Raw genomic sequence first — 22,019 nt, forward strand, 5'->3', positions numbered from 1 at the left:
TCTAAATACGCCACTATCTTGATGTATGTAAAATATAAAAGCTCGATCACTCAATGTTGGTAGCAGAACAGAGACCAGTTATTGCAAAATATGGTTGACAGAATTATCGTACAGGTTGGCAACACCAACTTAAAATTTCAAAATATACCCAGTTCACTGATGAATTCAGAAGAAAAGAGAGACGAAATTAAACATTACACAAATAAGTGAATAACAGCAACAGTGCTTCTCAACAGACTTGCGATTCTGACAACTGTCATGCATCTTTCCTGACTAAGGGTACGTACACGTTGGAGCAACGATAAACGATAAGAGAAATGATCTAGCGATGCTTTGGTATTATCAAAGAATCAAGTGTTCATATCGGAGCAACGAGGATGCGGGAAGCGAACATTTTGTTTTATCAGTAGAAGATATTCTGTGCATCCACTTAATGAAAGAAGATATATAGGAAATATCAGCTCCTAAGTTCAAGATTAATGTGACTTAAATACGTACAAAATTCAACAGGTTTCTCATCCCGAAGATAGTATAAATTCGTTGTATTGTGATTGGTTCTTGTGATCACATAACATAGGTCGAATAAATACACAATTGATCAATTTGTCAATATCTGTAATTAATTTATTATGGCGAAATAAATCGATTAATATTCGGATGTATTGATAATCACCAGTATTTATACAGATTAATATTATCTTAATCAGAGATCATATGAATGACAAGAGTGAAGAAAATGGAACTTTGCTTTTTCGTCGCTTTTATCGTGTATCTTCACTTTTATCGTTACTCCAATATGCACACCTCAATGACAATGCATGCTTCAATTCTCTCTGATATAGCATCGCAGCTTCTTTTATCGTTTATTGTCACTTCAACGTGTACGTACCCTTAGGCACAGCCAAGAAAGTAAGTGGTGATGTTTCGGTTGAGGCAGGAATTGACTATGATTGCTAACCCCAGTCTGAACATTGAGTATTAGCTACTGACAGCATTCTTTTTAGTCAGGAGTCGAATTATATTCACTCACTTCTCTCAGTGAGATGAGGGATGAGCAATGTAGTTAATGAAGATTTTTAAATCTTGAAAAGTAAATATGAATTTCGTATCTGGAGACACCATTATGTATAAGCTTTGCAAAACATATTGCTTCCTGGACATTAACTGATGTTAAACCATAAAAAACGAGATTGTAAATGTTCTTAAATATATTTGGCATTCATGATCCATTTCAAATATTATACCATGTAACAGACAGAAGCGTTTTCCACAACAGCAGTGTTCAGTTACATGTATCATTTCTCATTCATTATGTTGTGATTGAAATATTTCTCATATTTTAAGTCGTTAGAATTCAGAATGCCTATCAGGGATGTGAGAAATAATGACTAAGTAACCAGTAACTTATTATTGTAGTGCATCAACGAAAGAATTGGATAGATCTTTGTTTATTAAAATTGAGCTAACTACATTAGATAAACTCATACCTTAAGTTGTATAAGATATTTCAAGCAAAAAAAATGTATATATGTTATAGTTCAGAGTTGAGATAAAAATTGTGTTACAGTATATGTTATATGTTTAACCGTTTGTATTTGCTTACAATAAACATTGTGAATTGTGTAAGAAATAATTTATTGACTTTTTGTCCTATTTGTCACACAAAACGTGGAGTTGAGAAAGTGAGGATGTCTAAATCATTCTGTTCGAGTTATCAGTGTTGTTATTGACAATCATGTTAATGCTTGCAACTTGTTTTGAGATTGAAATTAACAACATTTTTACGTAACATGTAAAAAAAAAAAAAAAAAATGACTGTGTAACCTCTACACCCGGTACAAAAATTTCTTTAGCTGTAAATGTGTAATGATCTTTTTAATGTTAATGAGAAATGATAAATTAGAGTGAAATTTAACATTTTTATACTCAATACTCTTCAGAATCTAAATATGAAACAATTTAGTTTACGATAGCATAATAATATACACAATTCCATAGCAACAGGCAAAGTCCTTCTCAAAATGTGAGTCCAGAATTTTGCTTCACAGCATTTCGATGTATCTAGGGCTAAGAGTTTAATTTCAGAAGAAAAAAATAATAATATACAGTATAACTGAGCGAAGCTCAGATGGTAGCGTTTGGGACTCGCATTCAGGAGGTCCTGGGTTCAAACCCCATGGCCGGAGAATCTGACTGAGGTTTTTTTTTATGGTTTCCCTCGGTCACAAAGGCAAAGGCCAGATTGGAAATTTACATACCATGATTCATGAATGCAATCACCAATATCATAAACATTAATCAAAATAGAAAATCAGTTATACGAACACAAGCCAAGGGTTGGATTTACGTTATTTATGTATGGTTTTGTTCTTATGACAATGCTGATCAGGTATTAACACAAGATCACAAGGAAATGGAGCACAAAAAGTTAAAGGACGGGTATGAAAAATGGGAAATTTCCATAAACATAGAAAAACACAATAGTTATGCATAGGAGAAGTAAAGAAAAATTTAAGGTTTGACAATGGAGAAGAATTAAAACCCTGTACAGAATGCACTTTTCTAGGTACAAAAATAGACCAGCCAGGCTGGCAGCATACTGTATCAAGCAGGACTGTTTTTTCTCAGACTATTCGATGTGAAGGTCATTACATATACATTCTTATGAGGCTGCAGTATATTGCATCAGATGAATGCCCCAGAGCAAATGAAGGGTTCAGGGGAAAAACCTGTTAAGTCCAAAATTATCAATTTTTTGTTTTGGATGCCATGTAATACCTCAGGCAGTAGAGATTTCTGTGGTTTAATTGCACCGAGTAAAAACTTGATTAAGCCAGAAATATTTGAAGAATGATACCTCAGAGACAATAGAATGTAATGGACCTTGAAACTTTTAACTTGCTCTCCTGTAAAAACAGTAAAATGTGACTTAGCAGGTTCTTCCCCTGGACCCTTCAAACTGAAGTAGTATGCTGCAGCCTCATAAGAATGGGTGTAATCACCTTCACATCGAATGGTCTGAGGCAAAACTGTCCTGTCCGATACTGAATGTCTGAAGCAGTATGCTGCAGCCTCATAAGAATGGGTGTAATCACCTTCACATCGAATGGTCTGAGACAAAACTGTCCTGTCCGATACTGAATGTCTGAAGTAGTATGCTGCAGCCTCATAAGAATGGGTGTAATCACCTTCACATCGAATGGTCTGAGACAAAACTGTCCTGTCCGATACTGAATGTCTGAAGCAGTATGCTGCAGCCTCATAAGAATGGGTGTAATCACCTTCACATCGAATGGTCTGAGACAAAACTGTCCTGTCCGATACTGAATGTCTGAAGCAGTATGCTGCAGCCTCATAAGAATGGGTGTAATCACCTTCACATCGAATGGTCTGAGACAAAACTGTCCTGTCCGATACTGAATGTCTGATGCAGTATGCTGCCGGCCTTAGTGGATAAAACAACAGAAATAAAAGACACAATTCCTAAAGCAAGATAAGCTATAAATGCTCTAAATTCTATTTGGTGGAGCATAAAATTTAACGAAAAAAGAAAATTATATATAGTTCAAAGCATTTTAATGTAGGGCACAGAAGTTTGGCAAATTCCTGTAACAGAAATGAATACATAGAATCGTAACTACAGAATTGGATTTTAAGATCTGTTGGAAAATCAAGAATGGAAAGTATAAGAAATGAATATATAAAGAAAATCATGAGTAAAGGAGAAACCAGATTTCCTAGACATTACAGAGAAGAAAACATTCCAATGGACCCGTCGACCAACAGCAGGTGTGGTCCTCCAGACATTCTGGGGGTTGTGTGTGATGAATGAAGTAGCCACCAAAACGTTAAAATATGGTGTTCACTTAAATCTGCTACAACTTGCCATTTTCACTCCAATATGAATGCGGATGCTTTAGGAAAGAAGGGCAGCACTGCTACTTACGGACCTGTTACTAAATCTACGTATTACTCTGTGAAAAGATTTATTAAATCTACATACTTAGACTTCAACAAACAAAATTTGATAACACAATCTCAAGGGAAAAAATGGAACTCTCTGCATCAAAATCCACAGTTAATTCCCGATTTACCACGAAAATCGTCTGTAGCTGCATTTAGTTTGGCAACAGGTCATGATTGTTTGGCCAAACACCTGCATAGAATTGGAATATATCGGTCCCCTAACTGCCCACTGTGCAGCTCAAACTAAGAAATGGATTCGGAACACCTCAAAATCTGTGCTTTAGTGGCTGGCCATGATAATATCTTTGAAAAATATTGGAGTGCAAGAGGTCAAATGACTTTATTGTCAAACACCTGGCATTAGAACACATTCCAATGGTAAGACCATGTAAAAAGGGTGTCAGAGGAAAGAATACCTGAAGTAATTATGGAATGGATGCCACCACAGAGACACTTTGGATGGAGGATGTGCAGACAGCGATGATAACAGAAGTATTGGAGCCGAATCAATGGTGGAGAGGGAGGAATGGATAATGATGAAGAAGAGGAGGAGCTGGATATTGCTCTTTCCATCTGTACCATGAGGGTAACAACTTACTTCATTTTGGAAACAATGTAAAAAACATTCATCTTCATAAAAATTAATTTAAAATTGTATTTTTCAATACATGTGTATATAATACAAAATTCATAATACACATTCTTCATGATAACACACAATATATTAAAAGTTGATCCTGTGTAACTATTATAACTTACTACACTCTTGCATACAATTCAGCTCTTGGAGCTAACTGAGAATCAAAACACGAACCTGCTGTGAGAGAGATCCATGCCACTTCCCCCACAGCTGCCAGGGGGGTTTCCCTCATTATCCCTGTCCTTCTCATGGGTGTTAGATTGGTGGAAGGTTTGCTGTTTCCGCCTCTTTCTCCGCTTCTCCTCTTCCCCCTGTGCCTCTTTCAAACGTTCGAGATTATCGCGATGGACGACCTCCACCAGGTGGGGTTGGAGTGGCGGCAATGCTGCCAGGTCCACTGGAGGTTGCAATGGTTCTTCAGGCCGAGCGTAGAACAGGATATAAGGCGTGTCAGGGGGGCTCCACGATGGGGGGTTGCATGGCACAACCAGGGAGTCATTGAAGATGTACCAGTTGACGCCGTGGTCACGTGCCAGCGTGTAGTAATGGCCAGTGTCCATGCTGGGACCAGAGTGCACTACAGCCGCATACAGCTTGTATGGCTGCTGGCAGAGCTCCACCGTGTCGGAGCAGTGCACCCGGTGTAGCAGCTTCGATCTCTGTCCTGTCCGGGAGTTGAACTGGAAGCGCTTGAGAGTGAGCACGAGGTGGGAGGGGAACTGCAGGATCTGAACGGACCGCCTGGCATCACGGAGCCCTCCACATGCCTCACAACGGTATTGGTTGTCTCCACTCAACTGCTCTGGTGATATGAAGTAATCCAACAAGTCCTGCACACATTAAAAGTTATTCAGAATCCATTTGTATGCCTTACATCAGATATCTCAATGGGGTCTTCTCGAAGCATTTCCTCCTCTCTCTTTTTTTAATATAAGAGTGGAACAAGATGAGAGAGCAGATTGTGAATCTCTGGATGACATCACTGACCGCGACATTTGGATAGACATCTCCAACCGCTACGATGTAATGGTCAGTCATTGTGTTCAACTCCGAGGAAAGAATGTTCTTATTACCTAGGCTGACCAGACGTTGCCGATTTCTGGGGACAGTCCCTGGTTTTGAATTGCTGTCCCCAGGGAGCAAATGTCCCTTTTTTGTACCCGGAAATTAATTTTGTCCCCAGAAATTTTGATTTTGTTTCAATGACATTTTATACATGAATATTTAAGTATCGTGATGAAGCTGCTGTGATTCATGCACATTTCTGAACGGTTCTCAGTATGAGGCAGAAGAACCAGCAAGCACAGTATGAGATATTCTGCACTCTTTGAGAAGAACATACGATATACCATCTCTGTCTTCATTAGCGTTAGGCAGAAGCGTTAGAACTGCCGCAGCATCCATTTCAAGTAGTTCAAAAAATGAAAAGTTTTGTCACAAACCAACAGGTGAAAATTGGTGTGAAGTTTTTCAACATTTCAAAAAAAAATTCTATTCCATTTGAAAATCTTCTCAAAATAGTCTCATTAAACATGTGTCTTTCAGTCAGTAATTCGTCAGCTGAAAGACTTTTCTGCACAATGAACTCAATCTGGACTGATGAAAAGTCAAGAATGAAAATTGAAACAGCTTTGTTACACGTGAAAAACTTTCATTTCTCATGTGAAGAACTTAGTGTGAAGCTGTATGGGAATGAACAGATCCTTAAAAAGCTATATTCTTCAGACCAGTACTTGTAAAATGTGTGTGTTAGAATTCAGTGTGTACAATATCATGTGAAAGACTTCGGTACATGCGTCAGTACTGAAATTGAATTCTTAGTGGCCATAATTACGTATAGAAGTTATGTGTGTTTATTCATTTAATTCAGGAAGTTAAGATATTCTACAAATTTAGTGTGCAAAGTTCTATAATTGTATCTACTGTTACATGTAATTTTTGCAACATTTCAACGGATTGTGACTAGATAAGTGTTTGTGGTTTTTCTTGAAATTGCCAATGTCCCCTGTTGGACCATAAAAAATCTGGTCAGCTTATTATTACTGCAAATGTAAGAACAAATAAAAGCTTTCATAGGGAAAGTAAAATTGTGGGAGTTGCAAGTTTCAGCTGGTAACTGTTACCACTTCATTAATCTAAAATTGTTATCTAATTTGAATCAAGACCAGTGTAACAAATATAATGAAGTACTGAAGGACTTGTGAAAGAATTGATTTAAGATTTGAATAGTTCTCATTTAAAATAATTGTTTGTGAATTCCTCAGATGTTTTGGTTACTTTCTAATTATTTAAAACATTACGAAACATTTGAATAATTTCGAGAGAAAAATTGTTCCGGGGCCGGGTATCGAACCCGGGACCTTTGGTTAAACGTACCAACACTCTCCCACTGAGCTACCCGGGAACTCTACCTGACACCGATCCAATTTTTCCCTCTATATCCACAGACCTCAAAGTGGGCTGACAACCGTCAAGCAACCAACATTTGAGTGCACACTAACTCTGTGTGACTCTTCCCGGGTAGCTCAGTGGGAGAGCATTGGTACGTTTAACCAAAGGTCCCGGGTTCGATACCCGGCCCCGGAACAATTTTTCTCTCGAAATTATTCAAATTAACTTTACAGGGAGTTATTCCTGAAAGCTTAATTTGTATAATACACGTCACTGTTCGTTAACAGAAAACCACAATTTAAAGTCACACAGAGTTAGTGTGCACTCAAATGTTGGTTGCTTGACGGTTGTCAGCCCACTTTCAGGTCTGTGGATATAGAGGGAAAAATTGGATCGGTGTCGGGTAGAGTTCCCGGGTAGCTCAGTGGGAGAGCGTTGGTACGTTTAACCAAAGGTTCCGGGTTCGATACCCGGCCCCGGAACAATTTTTCTCTCGAAATTATTCAAATTAACTTTACAGGGAGTTATTCCTGAAAGCTTAATTTGTATTACGAAACATATTATTTAAAAAAAACACGTGCACGCATACACAGTGGCACTTCAATTATAATCATTAATTTGTTCGACATAATGGCAATGATTATAATAAATTCGTGGATTACCTGAATGTATAATTCGTTCGTGGGATTGGAACCTGGGGGAAAGGCTAGCTGGATGTCTCGAAAGTGATCAGTCTGCACTGACTCGGCCTGGCACTGCAGGCACTTGAAACTGATCAGCAGGCGCCCCCCGAAGCACTGCTGCACCAGACTCTCGTACGGCACGGGGGAGCTTGCTGTTGCTCCACTCTCGTCTCCACACACTGACTGGATGCCGCTGTCTGTCGAGTTCGAGTGTGAGTTGTTCAGCTGTTGCACGTCGTCTCCTGTTGTTGCAATCAAAGCGTGATTCAAACTATCAGTTCTAACTGAAATAACTTCATTTTATTCTTTCATTCTTGTGGCCTTCCGTGTGGAACCAGGAGGAAAGAATAGTTCCACAGTGCTCATTTAAATCCTAAAAAGCTTGAAAATGAGCACCCAGTGTCTGGGGGTATAACCAACACCACCTAGATATAATGCCAAAACACTGCTGTCGTAAAATCAAATACCTCTGTCTATGTAGTTATTATAATGTGGAAATGTTGTGACTGAGTGGCTCGAAGAGTGAGTGATTGAATACAAACAATTTCACTAAGTAAATAAATATATAAATAGAGGCATTATTTTTTCGCATTCATTTTTTTCCAAATTTCGCGTTCTTTGTGTGAAATGTTACCTGCACTATCACAGTAATTTCGTTTTATTTTTGTTGAAATATTTGATAAAGAGCACTGTGAAAATTATAATCATCATCATCATCATCATCATCATCATCCAAACAAGTATAAGGCCCAAGGCCCATTACGGTCTCAGTGAGCCATTCTCGGTCCACCTTATTTTTTTTTTTTTGGGCTGGCCTAAAGATCTCTTCCCTTGGGGACGGTATTGAAGCATGACTTATGGAAGTCTATTCCGATATATTACTTTAAATTAAACTTACAGATGAAAACCTTTCAGTTTTTTTTTTTTCTCCATCTGGAACAATATTAAATTTCTACCTCTATTCATTCAAAAAATATAATCCTCTGTAATCCCACGATAATTTTTGGGGCACAGTGTAGAAATGTATATGAAATTAAATTTGAGCGTCATTGGATCATTGTCAAAAGAAAGTTTCAAAGACCTTATATTATAACAAAACTTGCAAAATCACAAAAATTTAATAATACGACAGTTTTTCATCCCTACGCAAAGACTTTATAATGTATAGACATTCTTTGTGGCTTCTGGGGAATATTGATATTAATGTTACTGATATTGTTATTATTGCTACAGTATTATTATTATTATTATTACTATTATCGTTATCATTACTGCTACTAATGTTACATTTGCTGTTATTATTATTATTATTATTATTATTAGCCATGTATTTTAGAAATAACGAAATTAAAATGTGCACTTTCTTTGTTTGCCTGCTCTCGCCCTTTCATCCATTTTTCCTTCTTTTCTTTCGTGATTTTTGGGTGCCTTACCCATTACCTAATTCGTCTATTGCAAAATCTGGTCCTGTTCTTGAGTAACTGCTGAATATATCATATTTTATTCACTTGTAATATAAATTCTAACATAAAATTTGTCTTCCCCCCCTCCCTCCAACTAAACAAGTTTCCACTGCTCTACAGTAATTAACTTTTTCTTCTCTTCTCGAAATTTCTCCTCCCAGAATTTTCCAGAACCGTCTCTAGTAAATGCCTCCACCCTAAAGAAAATTCTGCCTGCAGCCACTTACGTAGTACTTAGACTAGATGGTATTTTGAAAGGCAGTCAGCTGCTATATGCGCCGTAACATTTCTGGTATGTGATGTCACAAGCCTGTACAGTAGAACCAATCGGAATCAGTCTATAACAAGTACTTCTCGAGTTCGTTTGTTCACATGTGAGTGTTTCAGTACACTGAATAAGTAAAACTAACATTTACTGTGTGTGTGTAAGATAAATAAATGGAAGAAGAGACTGTAAAAAGACAAGTATTGCACAGGCAGGCACGGAAATTAGTATTTAAGGTGTATAATTATTTTAAAAACGTTGACGAGCAGAACGCTGCCACCCATCTTGATGCTGACTGCAATGTTGCCAACACGCAAGAAACGACTGCAGAAGCATGTGGTGTGGGATTAAGAACCGTGCAAAGAATATTGCTAGTGAGGGAAAGAGGGTTTGTTTGGTGTCATGTTTACAGCAATCAACGACTAAGGTCATTATTGTCTTTTGATAACTTAAATTCTCTCCTGCACTATTTGTATTGCACTTGCGCGTGAAGTATGATGTGGCAATGTTGTACGCTGCCTTGCTCTATCTGTCTCTCTCGATGCAAACTATTCCGAATTGCCGTAGACTCTATTTCACTAAATAGCTGAGAGGGCTTGAACAGGACTGAGCTGACTAGGCCTGCATCATCTCACTCACCCTGAGTGAAGTCTGCCAGTGACCGTGCCTTGCGCTGTAAGATGTTCTGATTGGACAAATCCTCCTCAGTGGTCCAACGTGTCATTGCACCGACACCTGCAGCCTCAACAGCATCTGTCTCTGCTCCTGTTCCTTCATCTCCCCCACCTCCTTCCACTACAGTTTCTGATGCAGTAGTACTGGCTGTAGTGAGCTTCTCTTGTTCATGTAGCACATCCAGTACATACCTATAATAATAATAACAATAATAACAATAATAATAATAATAATAATAATAATAATAATAATGATAATAATAATAATAACAATGATAATGATAATAATAATGATAATAATGATAATAATACTAATAATAATAATAATGATAATAATAATGACAATAATAATAATAATAATAATTTATTTATTTATTTATTTAGAATATTAACGTGCAAAAACAACAGCACAAGGCCAATTACAGTTCAGCACGATACAAAACAGAACAAAACAACAAATGATGATGAGAATGAATGATAGAAAATGGCAATGAGATGAAATACAAACAATATAATAGTCTACATCAATCATTGATCAAATAATAATTATAAAATTATGAAATTAGTACAATGAGAATAATTGAAATAATGGAATAGTCCGCATTAATCAATTGACCAAATGCAAGAAATAAAATGGACAAATAATTATAAAATTGATCAGTGAGTAAAAACTCAAAGATATACTACACATTAAATGGATCCAAGTTGAATCCATGCAAATTAGCATATTTAATGCATCTGCAGACCGGAGAGAGAGATTTAGGATTCTTATTATAAAACAATTTATGAAATCTTAAACCATTAGCAGGAATACGAAGACTGATATTGCTTATGAAAGATTCACAATCAATATCACCCTTAATGACTTTGCAAAAAAATAAATAATCAAGATCCTGACGTCTGGTGAACAAACTACCGCAATTGAAATAATTGCATTTCATCTCATAGTTATAATCGGAATTTGGTAAAAATCTATAAGAACACATAATGATAATAATAATAATAATAATGATAATAATCATAATAATAATAATGATAATAATAATGATGATAATAATAATAATAATAATGACAATAATAATAATAATCACAATAATAATAATAATAATTGTAATACAGTAGAAGCCCGATATAACACTGTTGGGAGACATACTTCACCCCAGCACTATAGCTTAACAGCTGTATATCGAAGGGTGACCTGTAAAATGACAAAACTTCTAATTTAAGTTCTTATTTCGTCCATCTTCCAAATTTTCCTTCTGGGATGTAATCTTCACGTGATGAATTTGCCTTTCACACTCCGTTACACAATCAATTACAGTAAAATCCCTCGTACCCGGCACCCAAATAATTGGCAATACCAAAACAACTGCAATTTTTGGCCAGGCCAAAAAAAAAAAAATCATTCATGCGAAAGGGAAGAGTCGGACGAAGATGTGAGTGGTTTTCATTGATCGCACATGCACTGAATCTCTAACAACTCAGAATGTTGCTAATTGGTATTGTTCTCTGGGGGACATATTCTTCACTGCATTATATCAGAATCTGCTGTATTTCGTACCATGCTATATCCGGCTTCTACTGTAATAACAATGATAATTATAAAAAATATCAATAATGGTAACAACAGCAATAATGATGATACAGTGAAACCTGTTCAAGACGGAAGTGACATGGTCCTAATTTTTTTTCCGTTGTGGACAGGTTTCTGTGTTATTCAGGTGTGAAGTTAAAATGGAATATTTTATCATTTGTATAAATAAAAAACAAAATGGCATGCCGAAAATTGTAGGAATCACAAAATATTCCTTTTAACACTACTGACATTAAATTAGCTTCCTGTCGCTTATTTAATTGGTGAATGATCTTGATGAAAATCTCATTTCCTGTATAAATTGTATCGTAACTCACTCATTAAACACTATAAAGTTTATTAATTACACTAAATTTAATATATAACCCTATACTATAATACTGTACTGTATATCACAACACCTTATTTAATTGGACTAGAAGTCATTCATTAGAAGCCTTGAATTCTGGATTATCTAATTTCTTTTCCAGTTCAAGGGTTTGCATTGCAGAATAGATCCAGAAATTGACATGATCTTTGAAAGAGCAAGAAGAATCCACTCCCACAACAGTTCATTTATTTCTATGTAACCGGTTCTTTTCTGTTTTTTTCTTTTTTATGTCACCATTATTGACCGCAAGCCACTCACTCATGATACGGCCTTTATTTTTTAAAGTGTTAAGTTACACCTGAGATTTTCATTCCTAAATTTCAACATTATTTTCCATACGCTTTGTTTCTAATTTTCCTCGATAACTTTTACTTCATCAGTTAATGATAGTGCAACATTTTCACGCAACTTTTTTTTCATCACGATATCACTAATAGACTTGCGTTCTACCCAGCTACGACAGTACACAGGGGTGAAGCATTGAATTTCTTTGAAGGGACTCGTCTACCTAGTCAATAGGGTAATAAAATTTATGACCACCAGGCCAACACACCCTCGCACCCTAAAAAATTTTGCGAAGAAAATTTATTTTTATCTTAGTGACCTACGTATTTCGTACATTCCTTGAAAGCACATACTGTTTCAAAATGTAGTTTACATTACAGTAGTGTGTCGAAAATATTATTTCCGTTTTGAACAGTAGCGGACAGTTTCCGTTTCCGCGTTGGACAGTTTCCGTTTTATTCAGAAAAAATTACACATAATACAGACGAATTTCGCCGGGACCAATAAATTGTTCCGAAATAGACAGGATTCCGAATTATTCAGGTTCCGATTTGAACAGGTTTCACTGTAATAATATTAATAATAATGATAACAATAATGAAATAAATATAATAATAATAATAATAATGAACATGATGATGATGATGATAAAATGATCATCTTTACCGTCCAACTTTTACTCTATTCTGCAATCTTACTGCTACATATTACAGAGCAAGAGAATAAATAACATCATCATTCACTGCTCAACATTATATCGTCGGCTTACAGGCAAAACACATGAAGTAAAAAATATTACTTCTGAGAAAAAGGCGTATGTAATATATATACTGTATGATTATAAACTTAGAATTGGAAAAATAATACACATAAAGAGAAACAATTTACTAAAAATAATATTTTTAGGATTCAGTTTTGCCAAGAGCTTTCAAAATGCCTCTTTCTCAGAGGTAATAGTTTTGACAATGTGTTTTGCTTGTAAGCCAAGGATATATTGATCAACGATAACAATAACAACAATAATTACCACCAATAATAATTAGAGGTTTAAACATTCACGACGCTCAAGACAGATGACTTTGGAAGAAGGGCATAGAGAAATAACACGTAGATTTTTAAGAAATACTGTGTGAACCTGCGCCCGAGCTCATCTTCAGGTAATGAGTCAGGATCATGACTTTGCCAGTGGCCTTTTATCATCACTATAACCAACGATCATTATCATCATTAATTATAGATATCAGCTCAAAGAATTTTGAGTGACCACAAGGGTCCTGAATACAATAAACATGTACAATATAATGTGATGTGATACATTAAAGAAAAAAGAAAGTTAATTGTTGAAGGCAAATATAAGTTGATTAATTGAAATAGAGATGATGATGTAATATTTGAAGAGAATACTTGATAATATTTATAAGAATAGACATTACATAATCAAAAGGAATGTGAAGTTCCTTAAGATAATTTCACGTGAATTTTGTGATTGAACCTCTACTGCCAAACAGCAAACCAATGACGGACCATTGTTTAAGAGGGACGTTGTACTTTTGAGAAAGGTACGGCAGACAAGGTTCATATATGGACTTCTTCTCAATATCAACTTCGGTGGCCTGATCTAGGTTTCTTTCGAAACGGATAGTAGGGTCAAGAACAAGAGCCCGTTTTAAGCGTCCGTTGATAGCAATAATGTCTGCCCGTCTAAAAGAACCATCTGATGATACACAATGTACTTCCTCATGAATCTCCCAATTTAAAGTTTTTAACGATATCGCCAAAGCATGTCGTACACGATGATGTCTAGCATTGATCAGCAGCTCGCCTTTGGGGCATTGTCCAAGCACGTGTCCAAGTGTTTCAAGCTCGCTACAGTCTGGATGACGGCAGCGGGTTGTGCTTAGAGTTCTGCCCAGTATTGCGCGAACCGCCGAAATATTGCTTGGCATACTTCCCTCACAATGTTGAAATCGAATCAAATGGAAGCACTACAATACTTTGTGGCAGCAATCTTACGTGAGGAACTCGGAGCTGTCCTGTTGATGGCCGGGTTGGAATCCTGGTGGTGTTGCCACTGCCAGGAGCCTGGTGGGTGAGATGGCCTGACGTCGAGAGTGAAGCAGCAATGCAAACAAGCCCTGCAGTTCAGCCAGCAATGGCTGAGACTGCACCTCGCTCTCCAGGACTGCACAACAGAACCTGCAAGCCAGTGCAGCCATTCAGCACAGTGTCAACTTAAAGAGGCACTGTCGGTACTGGGAATTAGCGATTGTTACCTAATCCCTCAACTGTAGGGAAGTTATATCTAGAGGCATGAAAATATGTTGTTGTTGTTTTCTAATGCCGGGCGTTTGACAATAAAGTCATTTGACCTCTTGCACTCCAATATTTTTCAACCCTCTAACCTTCGAACCAATTAACATTCAACTAGATTTAGAAGAACCAGTTACAAAATCTGAAACTTCCAAACTTGTACTAAAAGCACTGGCATTAGAAGCTGTGAACAATAGATACCCACCAGAAGAATGGTTACATATCTACACAGATGGGTCTACTATTGATAACAACTCAGGATCAGGAATTATGTGTGCGTTATTCTCATTTTATCAACCAGCAGGACATCATACAACAAATTTTGATGCGGAAATAATGGCTATTCATATCTCACTCCAACACCTACTATACAGAATAGATAAATTTCAAAATGCTGTCATTCTCTCTGATTCTAAAGCAGCATTATATGCAATAAATTCATATAAAATGATGTCAATCCAAATTAAAGAATGTCACAAAATGATCCAACAACTTCAAAATGATCCAATTTAATTCAGAATACAAATACAAGCCTACCTTTTACATCCATCAAAAGACTAATTAAAAATAAATATAAAATCAAGCAAAACCAAGCACTATGTACCAAAGCCAAAGATAAAAAATGGAGCATTTTAATAAAAAAAACCAGAAATTATTCCAGAAATCCCACGTAAATCTGCAGTAGCAACATTCAGACTGCTTACAGAACACGATTATTTGGCCAAACACTTGAATAAAATAGGAATTTACACAAATCCAAATTGCCCTCTATGCAACAAAGAAGAAGAAATGACTGAAGATCATCTCATAACCTGTGAAGTTCTACCTGATGGATCCACCACAGAGAAATATTGGAGAGCAAGAACGCTAATGGCTTCGTTGCCAAAGCCCGGCATTAGATAACAACAACTACAACAACAACATATTTTTCAAAGATATTATCAAGGTCAGCCACTAAAGCACAGATTTTGAGGTGTTCCGAATCCATTTCTTGGTGTGAGTTGCACAATGGGCAGTTAGGGGACTGATATATTCCAATTCTATGCAGGTGTTTGGCCAAACAATCATGGCCTGTTGCCAATCTAAATGCAGCTACAGACGATTTGCTTGGTAAATCGGGAATTAACTGTGGATTATGATGCAGAGAGTTCCATTTTTTCCCTTGAGATTGTGTTATCAAATTTTGTTTGTTGAAGTCTAAGTATGTAAATTTACTAAATCTCTTCACAGAGTAAAACGTAGATTTAGTAACAGGTCTGTAAGTAGCAGTGCTGCCCTTCTTTGCTAAAGCATCCGCATTCTCGTTTCCCAGGATTCCACAATGGGATGGTATCCATTGGAATACAATTCTTTTATTGAGTGATATTAATTGAGAGAGCATTTTAGTTATTTCTGCTGTATGAGAATTCTGTAGTTTTTGTGCGTTTTTTTTTTTGGACAACATAATTGAAACTATAGTTATTTAATTTGACACTGTAACATTGATCGAAATGTATATTACCATTTACATATTATCTTATTTTCATTTATTCATTTACTCTTCTCATGTACAGGAAATAGCAAAACAAGTTTTAGTTAATAAATACTGTTTCCTTTAATGAATAATTTCACACTTCTAGTTACATCTTCCGAGTTCAGGACATGTTCAGGGTTGAGACAAGGTTGTGAAAAGTCGCCATCTTTATTTAAGATTTACTTAGAAACAGTGTTGGCACAGTGAAATGTCTCTTGTAAATGTATGGGAATGGAGACAGAAAATTGTGCTATTCATTCAATACTCTTTCAAGCGATTATTGCACAAGATGACTTGAAATTAATGATTAGAAGACTGATTGTTATATCTCAGGGGGCCAAAACGAGTTTACAATGTCGTCTCCTTCACGAATGGAAATGATGATGAAGATGGAGTATGAAAAGGCATAGTGTATGTGTCAGACGAAGAAAGAAAGAGAGAGATGTGAAACCCTTGAAGCGGGGATGTACTTACCTGTATGTCATAAACAGTGTCTGTAGAACACTGTTCATGTAGCAGGTATTTCCCAGATTGTTCAGACCCACATGGCCTGTAACTGAGCGTTCTTTTGTCTTGAGACAACCAGCATAATCCAAGTTAGTTCCACTTGCTTCATATGACCACAATGGCATATCTTCTGGAGGGAACTGCCCCGGAGGAAGAAATGCTGCACAGTCCTGCCAACGAAATCAAAATAAAATTATATCAATCTACATTCATAAAAACAACTAAATAACCAGTCGGTACAACTTATTTACTAACATCCTGTTTTGATGCAATTCATCAATGCTGTATTAATCACACAACCACACATACATCACACACATACAGCACAACCTCCATTATCTGTGTTAATGGATTGGACATAGTGAATGGTAAATCAAAAAAAAAAAAAAGGCTTTAAATACCATGTATTGTGGGTCCCTATCACCACGGCATGGCGCGTCCTCAGGTTGCGGATAGAGGAGACGGCCTCCAGATATGGAGGGTAGCTGTGAATATATTGAATAAGCAGTCGTGGACAGCCGATGAGGGGTGGTCCTCCAGCTTGGGGGTTGGGCGAAGGGCTAACAACCCATCACCGTAAAAAAAAAAAAAGCTTGTTACGAATCCTTCAAATAAGCCTCGGAATGGGACTGATTCTCTGGCACGACCACAGCAAAGGAATAAGGTTTTGAGATTTGGTACTTGGAATGTTACAAGTCTATATAAAACAGGAGGGGTAACATTAGTAGCAAAAGAACTAGCTAGATATAGAACAGACTTTGTGGGAGTACAGGAAGTTAGGTTAGATGGGAACAGCATAACACAAATAGGAGATTATTTGTTGTATTATGGGGAAGGAAACAATAATCACCAATTAGAAACAGGATTCTTTATTCATAAAAGAATAAAACTGAGATGGGCAGGGCATGTAGCACGTATGGGCGAATCCAGAAATGCATATAGAGTGTTAGTTGGGAGGCCGGAGGGAAAAAGACCTTTGGGGAGGCCGAGATGTAGATGGGAAGATAATATTAAAATGGATTTGAGGGAGGTGGGATATGATGATAGAGAATGGATTAATCTTGCTCAGGATAGGGACCGATGGCGGGCTTATGTGAGGGCGGCAATGAACCTCCGGGTTCCTTAAAAGCCAGTAAGTAAGTAAGTAAGTAAGTAAATAAGTGAATGAGTGAGTAAGTAAGTAAGTATAGGCTTTAAATAATTAGTTATTTTTTCTGCATTTCCTTACAACTAATTTTGTTTCTATGTTCATTCTAAACTCAGTAATTACTAAGAAATATTCCAGAAAGTGGGTACAAAGTGAAACTTCTTATGAGTGCTGGTTCAAGTCCTCATGGGGAAATAAATTTTTTATGAAATTTTGGCCAGTCCACCCAACATCACGAAGTATTTGGGAAGCTATAATGAAAGCAAAATCTAATTTCGTATGCTAGCTGTAATGGCTGCAGGGAATCATTGTACTAACCACACATTATCCTTATACTGAATTGATTATAATTTACCTTTGCTGGGGCATGTGAACACGAAGTTAGCAGTCACCTGATCGAAACTGACTCCTCATGGGCTGTTAGACTACACATTTAATTCCAGCTATAGCAACAAACACAAACTAAAATTTTTCTACTCTGTGAACTTCACTGGTAAATTTGCTGTGAGCCACTGTCACAGTAGATACACAGACGTCAAGAACATCTTACAAGTATTTACTTACTTATGGTTTTAAGGAACCCGGAGGTTCATTGTCACCCATACATAAGCCCGCGAATGGTCCCTATCCTGAGTAAGATTAATCCAGTCTCTATCATCATATCCCATCTCCCTCAAATCCATTTTAATATATATATCTAGCTAGTTCCTTTGCTACTAATGTTATCTCTCCTGTTCTATAATAGTACATTATGCAACGAGCCTATAATGGTAGTAATTAAGACGCGAGTATGTTTGTTTATGATACGAGCGCAAGCGAGTTTCATAATTTTCATACGAGCGTCTTAATTACCATTATAGGCAAGTTTCATACGACTTTTTATGCTCGATCATATTTCTAACTTGAAATTATTCATCATAAGTATTCATGTTATGGTTATGCAAGTGAGGAGCGGAACTGACCTGAATTGTGAGATGCGCAGACGTGAAAGTATTGATTTTTTCCGAAACACGAATGTCATTGACCTTGATATAATCTAGAGAATAACATGAACATTAGGCTTGATATAACCTGGAAATTGATTTAGAATTGAAAAACGAGATGACAAATTGAATTTATTTGAATATTATTTACATTTAACGTTAATTATTATAGTAACAGAACATAACCTTCTGCGACAGTATTGGATTTCCAGCCTCCGTAACTTTTCGCTAATTGTCTTTGGATTGCATATCCGAGAATAATCGATACTTGCGGTTTTATAATGGTACAATCAGTACAATGGAGATTTCTCATTGGCTGAACAACTGAATTATAATGAACAGGTGTACTTTAATGAGGTGCATTAAAGGGCTACTACCAGGTGTATAATTATTACATTTCAGCATGGTCGAGCATAAAGACTATTTACGTTCCAAGTACCAGATCTCATAACCTTATTCCTTTGCTGTGGTCGTGCCGGAGAATCAGTCCTATTCCGAGGGTTAGTGTTTGGTTTCGTAACAAGCTGTTTTTTATGGTGATGGGTTGTTGGCCCTTCGCCCAACCCCCAAGCCAAGCTGGAGGACCACCCCTTATCAGCTGTCCATGACTGCTTATTCAACATATTCGCAGCTACCCTCCATATCTGGAGGCCGTCTCCTCTATCCGCAACGTGAGGATATGCCATGCCGTGGTGATAGGGACCCACAATACACGGCATCTTACGAGTACAAGAAATGTAATAGTCGAGCTTAGTGTTTAACAGATCTTATCCTTCGGAATATGTATGATAAGAACTTTCTTGTGTTAAATTTTAACGTACCTTGTTAACATGTTTCGACCTATTTTCGGTCATCTTCGGAACTGGTCATTGTTGGTCTTGGCGCCTCTTGTTTCCTGTGTGGGTGCGTTCGTAGTGTAGAGTCGAAGAGTGTATGTGTTTTGAAATTGAGTTGTGTGTTGAGAATATCATTGGGGTGTGTTTTCGTGTGTCTATATTTCATATTGTTCTAGTATGTTGAGTTTCTGGCTTTTTGGTTGGATGTGCAGTATTTCCATGTCTGTGTTGATGTCTCTGTAGGTGTGGTTGGCATTTGTGATGTGTTCTGCATATGTAGAGGTGTTTTGTAAAAACCAAAACAAAACTACAAAAAACAGAAGAATACAACATAAACACAAGAACACAAAAAATACATCACACTAACATACGAAAACAAAAACACACATAAAATGGCAACCTCATTCAAGAAATTAAATTACAACATCGCATACAGAACAAATAACACTCTATAAAACATCTCAACACACAAACAACACAAACAAATACAACCACACAGGCGTATACAAACTCAAATGTAACACCTGCAACAACTTCTACATAGGACAGACAGACAGATCATTTCAAACACGTTACAAAGAACACATTACAGCCATAACAAAATTACAAAACACCTCCACATATGCAGAACACATCACAAGTGCCAACCACACCTACAGAGACATCAACACAGACATGGAAATACAACACATCCAACCAAAAAGCCAGAAACTCAACACACTAGAACAATATGAAATATACAGACACACGAAAACACACCCCAATGATAATCTCAACACACAACTCAATTTCAAAACAAATACACTCTTTGACTCTACACTACGAACGCACCCACACAGGAAACAAAAGACGCCAAGGCCAACAACGACCAGTTCCGAAGATGACCGAAAATAGGTCGAAACATGTTAACAAGGTACGTTAAAATTTAACCCAAGAAAGTTCTTATCATACATATTCCGAAGTGATACAGTATTAAAAGTTGTGTAATCAAGATGTATAAGATCTTATCCATTAATCTACTGATATGTACCTTCATGGCCTGAAGCAAAGGATCATACGTAGCATCACTGCAGGGGAAAGCGTTCATCATGGCGTGACTCATGTTGATGACTGTCTGTAGGCAGGTGAGGCTTGACTCCGAGTTCTCACGAATTAACTGTTTTATTAAGATTGGAATATTGATCACTAGCTGCAACACATTATACAAACATCATAAGTAAATTCGGCAAAACAGACGAAAATTAAATCATAATTTCACACAACTGGTCTAAGGACCACTAGAATAAGGACCAACACACAAGACATGGCAGCCAATAAAAGTATCGCACATCTATAATCCCATCGCTTTAATTTCCAGCAGCCAATCGCGTTGCAGGTCAGCTACATTTAAACGTGTGCGTCTTGTGATTTGCTGATGAAGACATTATGCATTTCCTAAGGCTCAATAAATACTTAATATAATCGCCTGCCATTTTGGCTCTTTCGTTGGCGTTCGCAGAAAGCACACGAAGACGTTATTTGCCGCTCAATTATTTGCTGAATTACAATGCGTTTGATTTATTATCATAGGAGCTACGACATGATAATGTTTAACGGTACGGCAAATAGATTCATCTGGTAGCTCGGCAACGAAAGAACAAAAAATGGCGAACGATACTACCTACATAGACTTTATAGAGCCTTCACTTCCTAAGACGTAAGCAAAGAGGAGGAGTCAAGCCGGAAATAACAGTGTCGCGACTATAGATTGTCCAACTGCAGCACATCACACAAAATACTCTTAAGTAAACTGAAAGGGGGAGAGGGGAAACTGTCTGCAGATGGCTATACTCCAACCGAGCAGACTTGAACAGGGTATACTGAAACTGGTACCACGATGGGAGAAATGTGTTGAGAAACTTAGCGCATATGTAGAAAAGTAGCTAAAAGATGTGAGTTCATTTGTGTATTTTTTATTTCTGTTTACCTATTAAACATTTTTTTTTTTAATTTTGTGCGTTACTTTCCGATCCACCCTCATATCCTATGCAGAGTGACTTTGTACGGAGACTTTTGTTTCTCACTCTATACATTATCTCCGAGTTTGGCCTACGTCACAGGAAAAGTGGGCGAAATAAGGAGAAACATATAATAAACAAATGATTTTGCAATGCGGATTTTTATACATGTATGTTAAACCTGAAAACATCGACTACTGACTGTTATCTATGTTGCTTCTCTATCCCAGTAAGTAACTGAGTCTAACAGTGACAGTGAGCACATGTCTTTAATTTTCAGCAGTGTGAAGGATTTGTTTCTATTAAGATAATGTCGCCACACCCATCCTTTGTTCTCACAAATCATTTCCAGAATTGGAATTAGCTGCGTTCAGCTGGGAAAGCACTAATTCAGC

The 22,019-nt window shown here is 37.0% G+C and overlaps 1 protein-coding gene across 1 annotated transcript in view; it reads right to left on the bottom strand.

Annotated features, from left to right (window-relative positions):
• Window positions 1-4,597: 4,597 nt before the first annotated feature.
• DUBAI (Deubiquitinating apoptotic inhibitor) overlaps window positions 4,598-22,019 on the bottom strand; it is a 31,032-nt gene continuing 13,610 nt past the window's right edge. The window contains exons 5-10 of the mRNA XM_069830388.1: window positions 20,658-20,816; window positions 16,629-16,831; window positions 14,345-14,527; window positions 10,048-10,274; window positions 7,660-7,922; window positions 4,598-5,436 (exon numbers count right to left, since the gene is read on the bottom strand). Of these exons, the coding sequence (XP_069686489.1) occupies window positions 4,768-5,436; window positions 7,660-7,922; window positions 10,048-10,274; window positions 14,345-14,527; window positions 16,629-16,831; window positions 20,658-20,816 (1,704 nt within the window). The 3' untranslated portion in view covers window positions 4,598-4,767. The remainder of the gene's footprint in view (window positions 5,437-7,659; window positions 7,923-10,047; window positions 10,275-14,344; window positions 14,528-16,628; window positions 16,832-20,657; window positions 20,817-22,019) is intronic.

This window comes from Periplaneta americana, chromosome 7 (genome assembly GCF_040183065.1).
Source record: "Periplaneta americana isolate PAMFEO1 chromosome 7, P.americana_PAMFEO1_priV1, whole genome shotgun sequence".
Lineage (NCBI taxonomy): Eukaryota > Metazoa > Arthropoda > Insecta > Blattodea > Blattidae > Periplaneta > Periplaneta americana.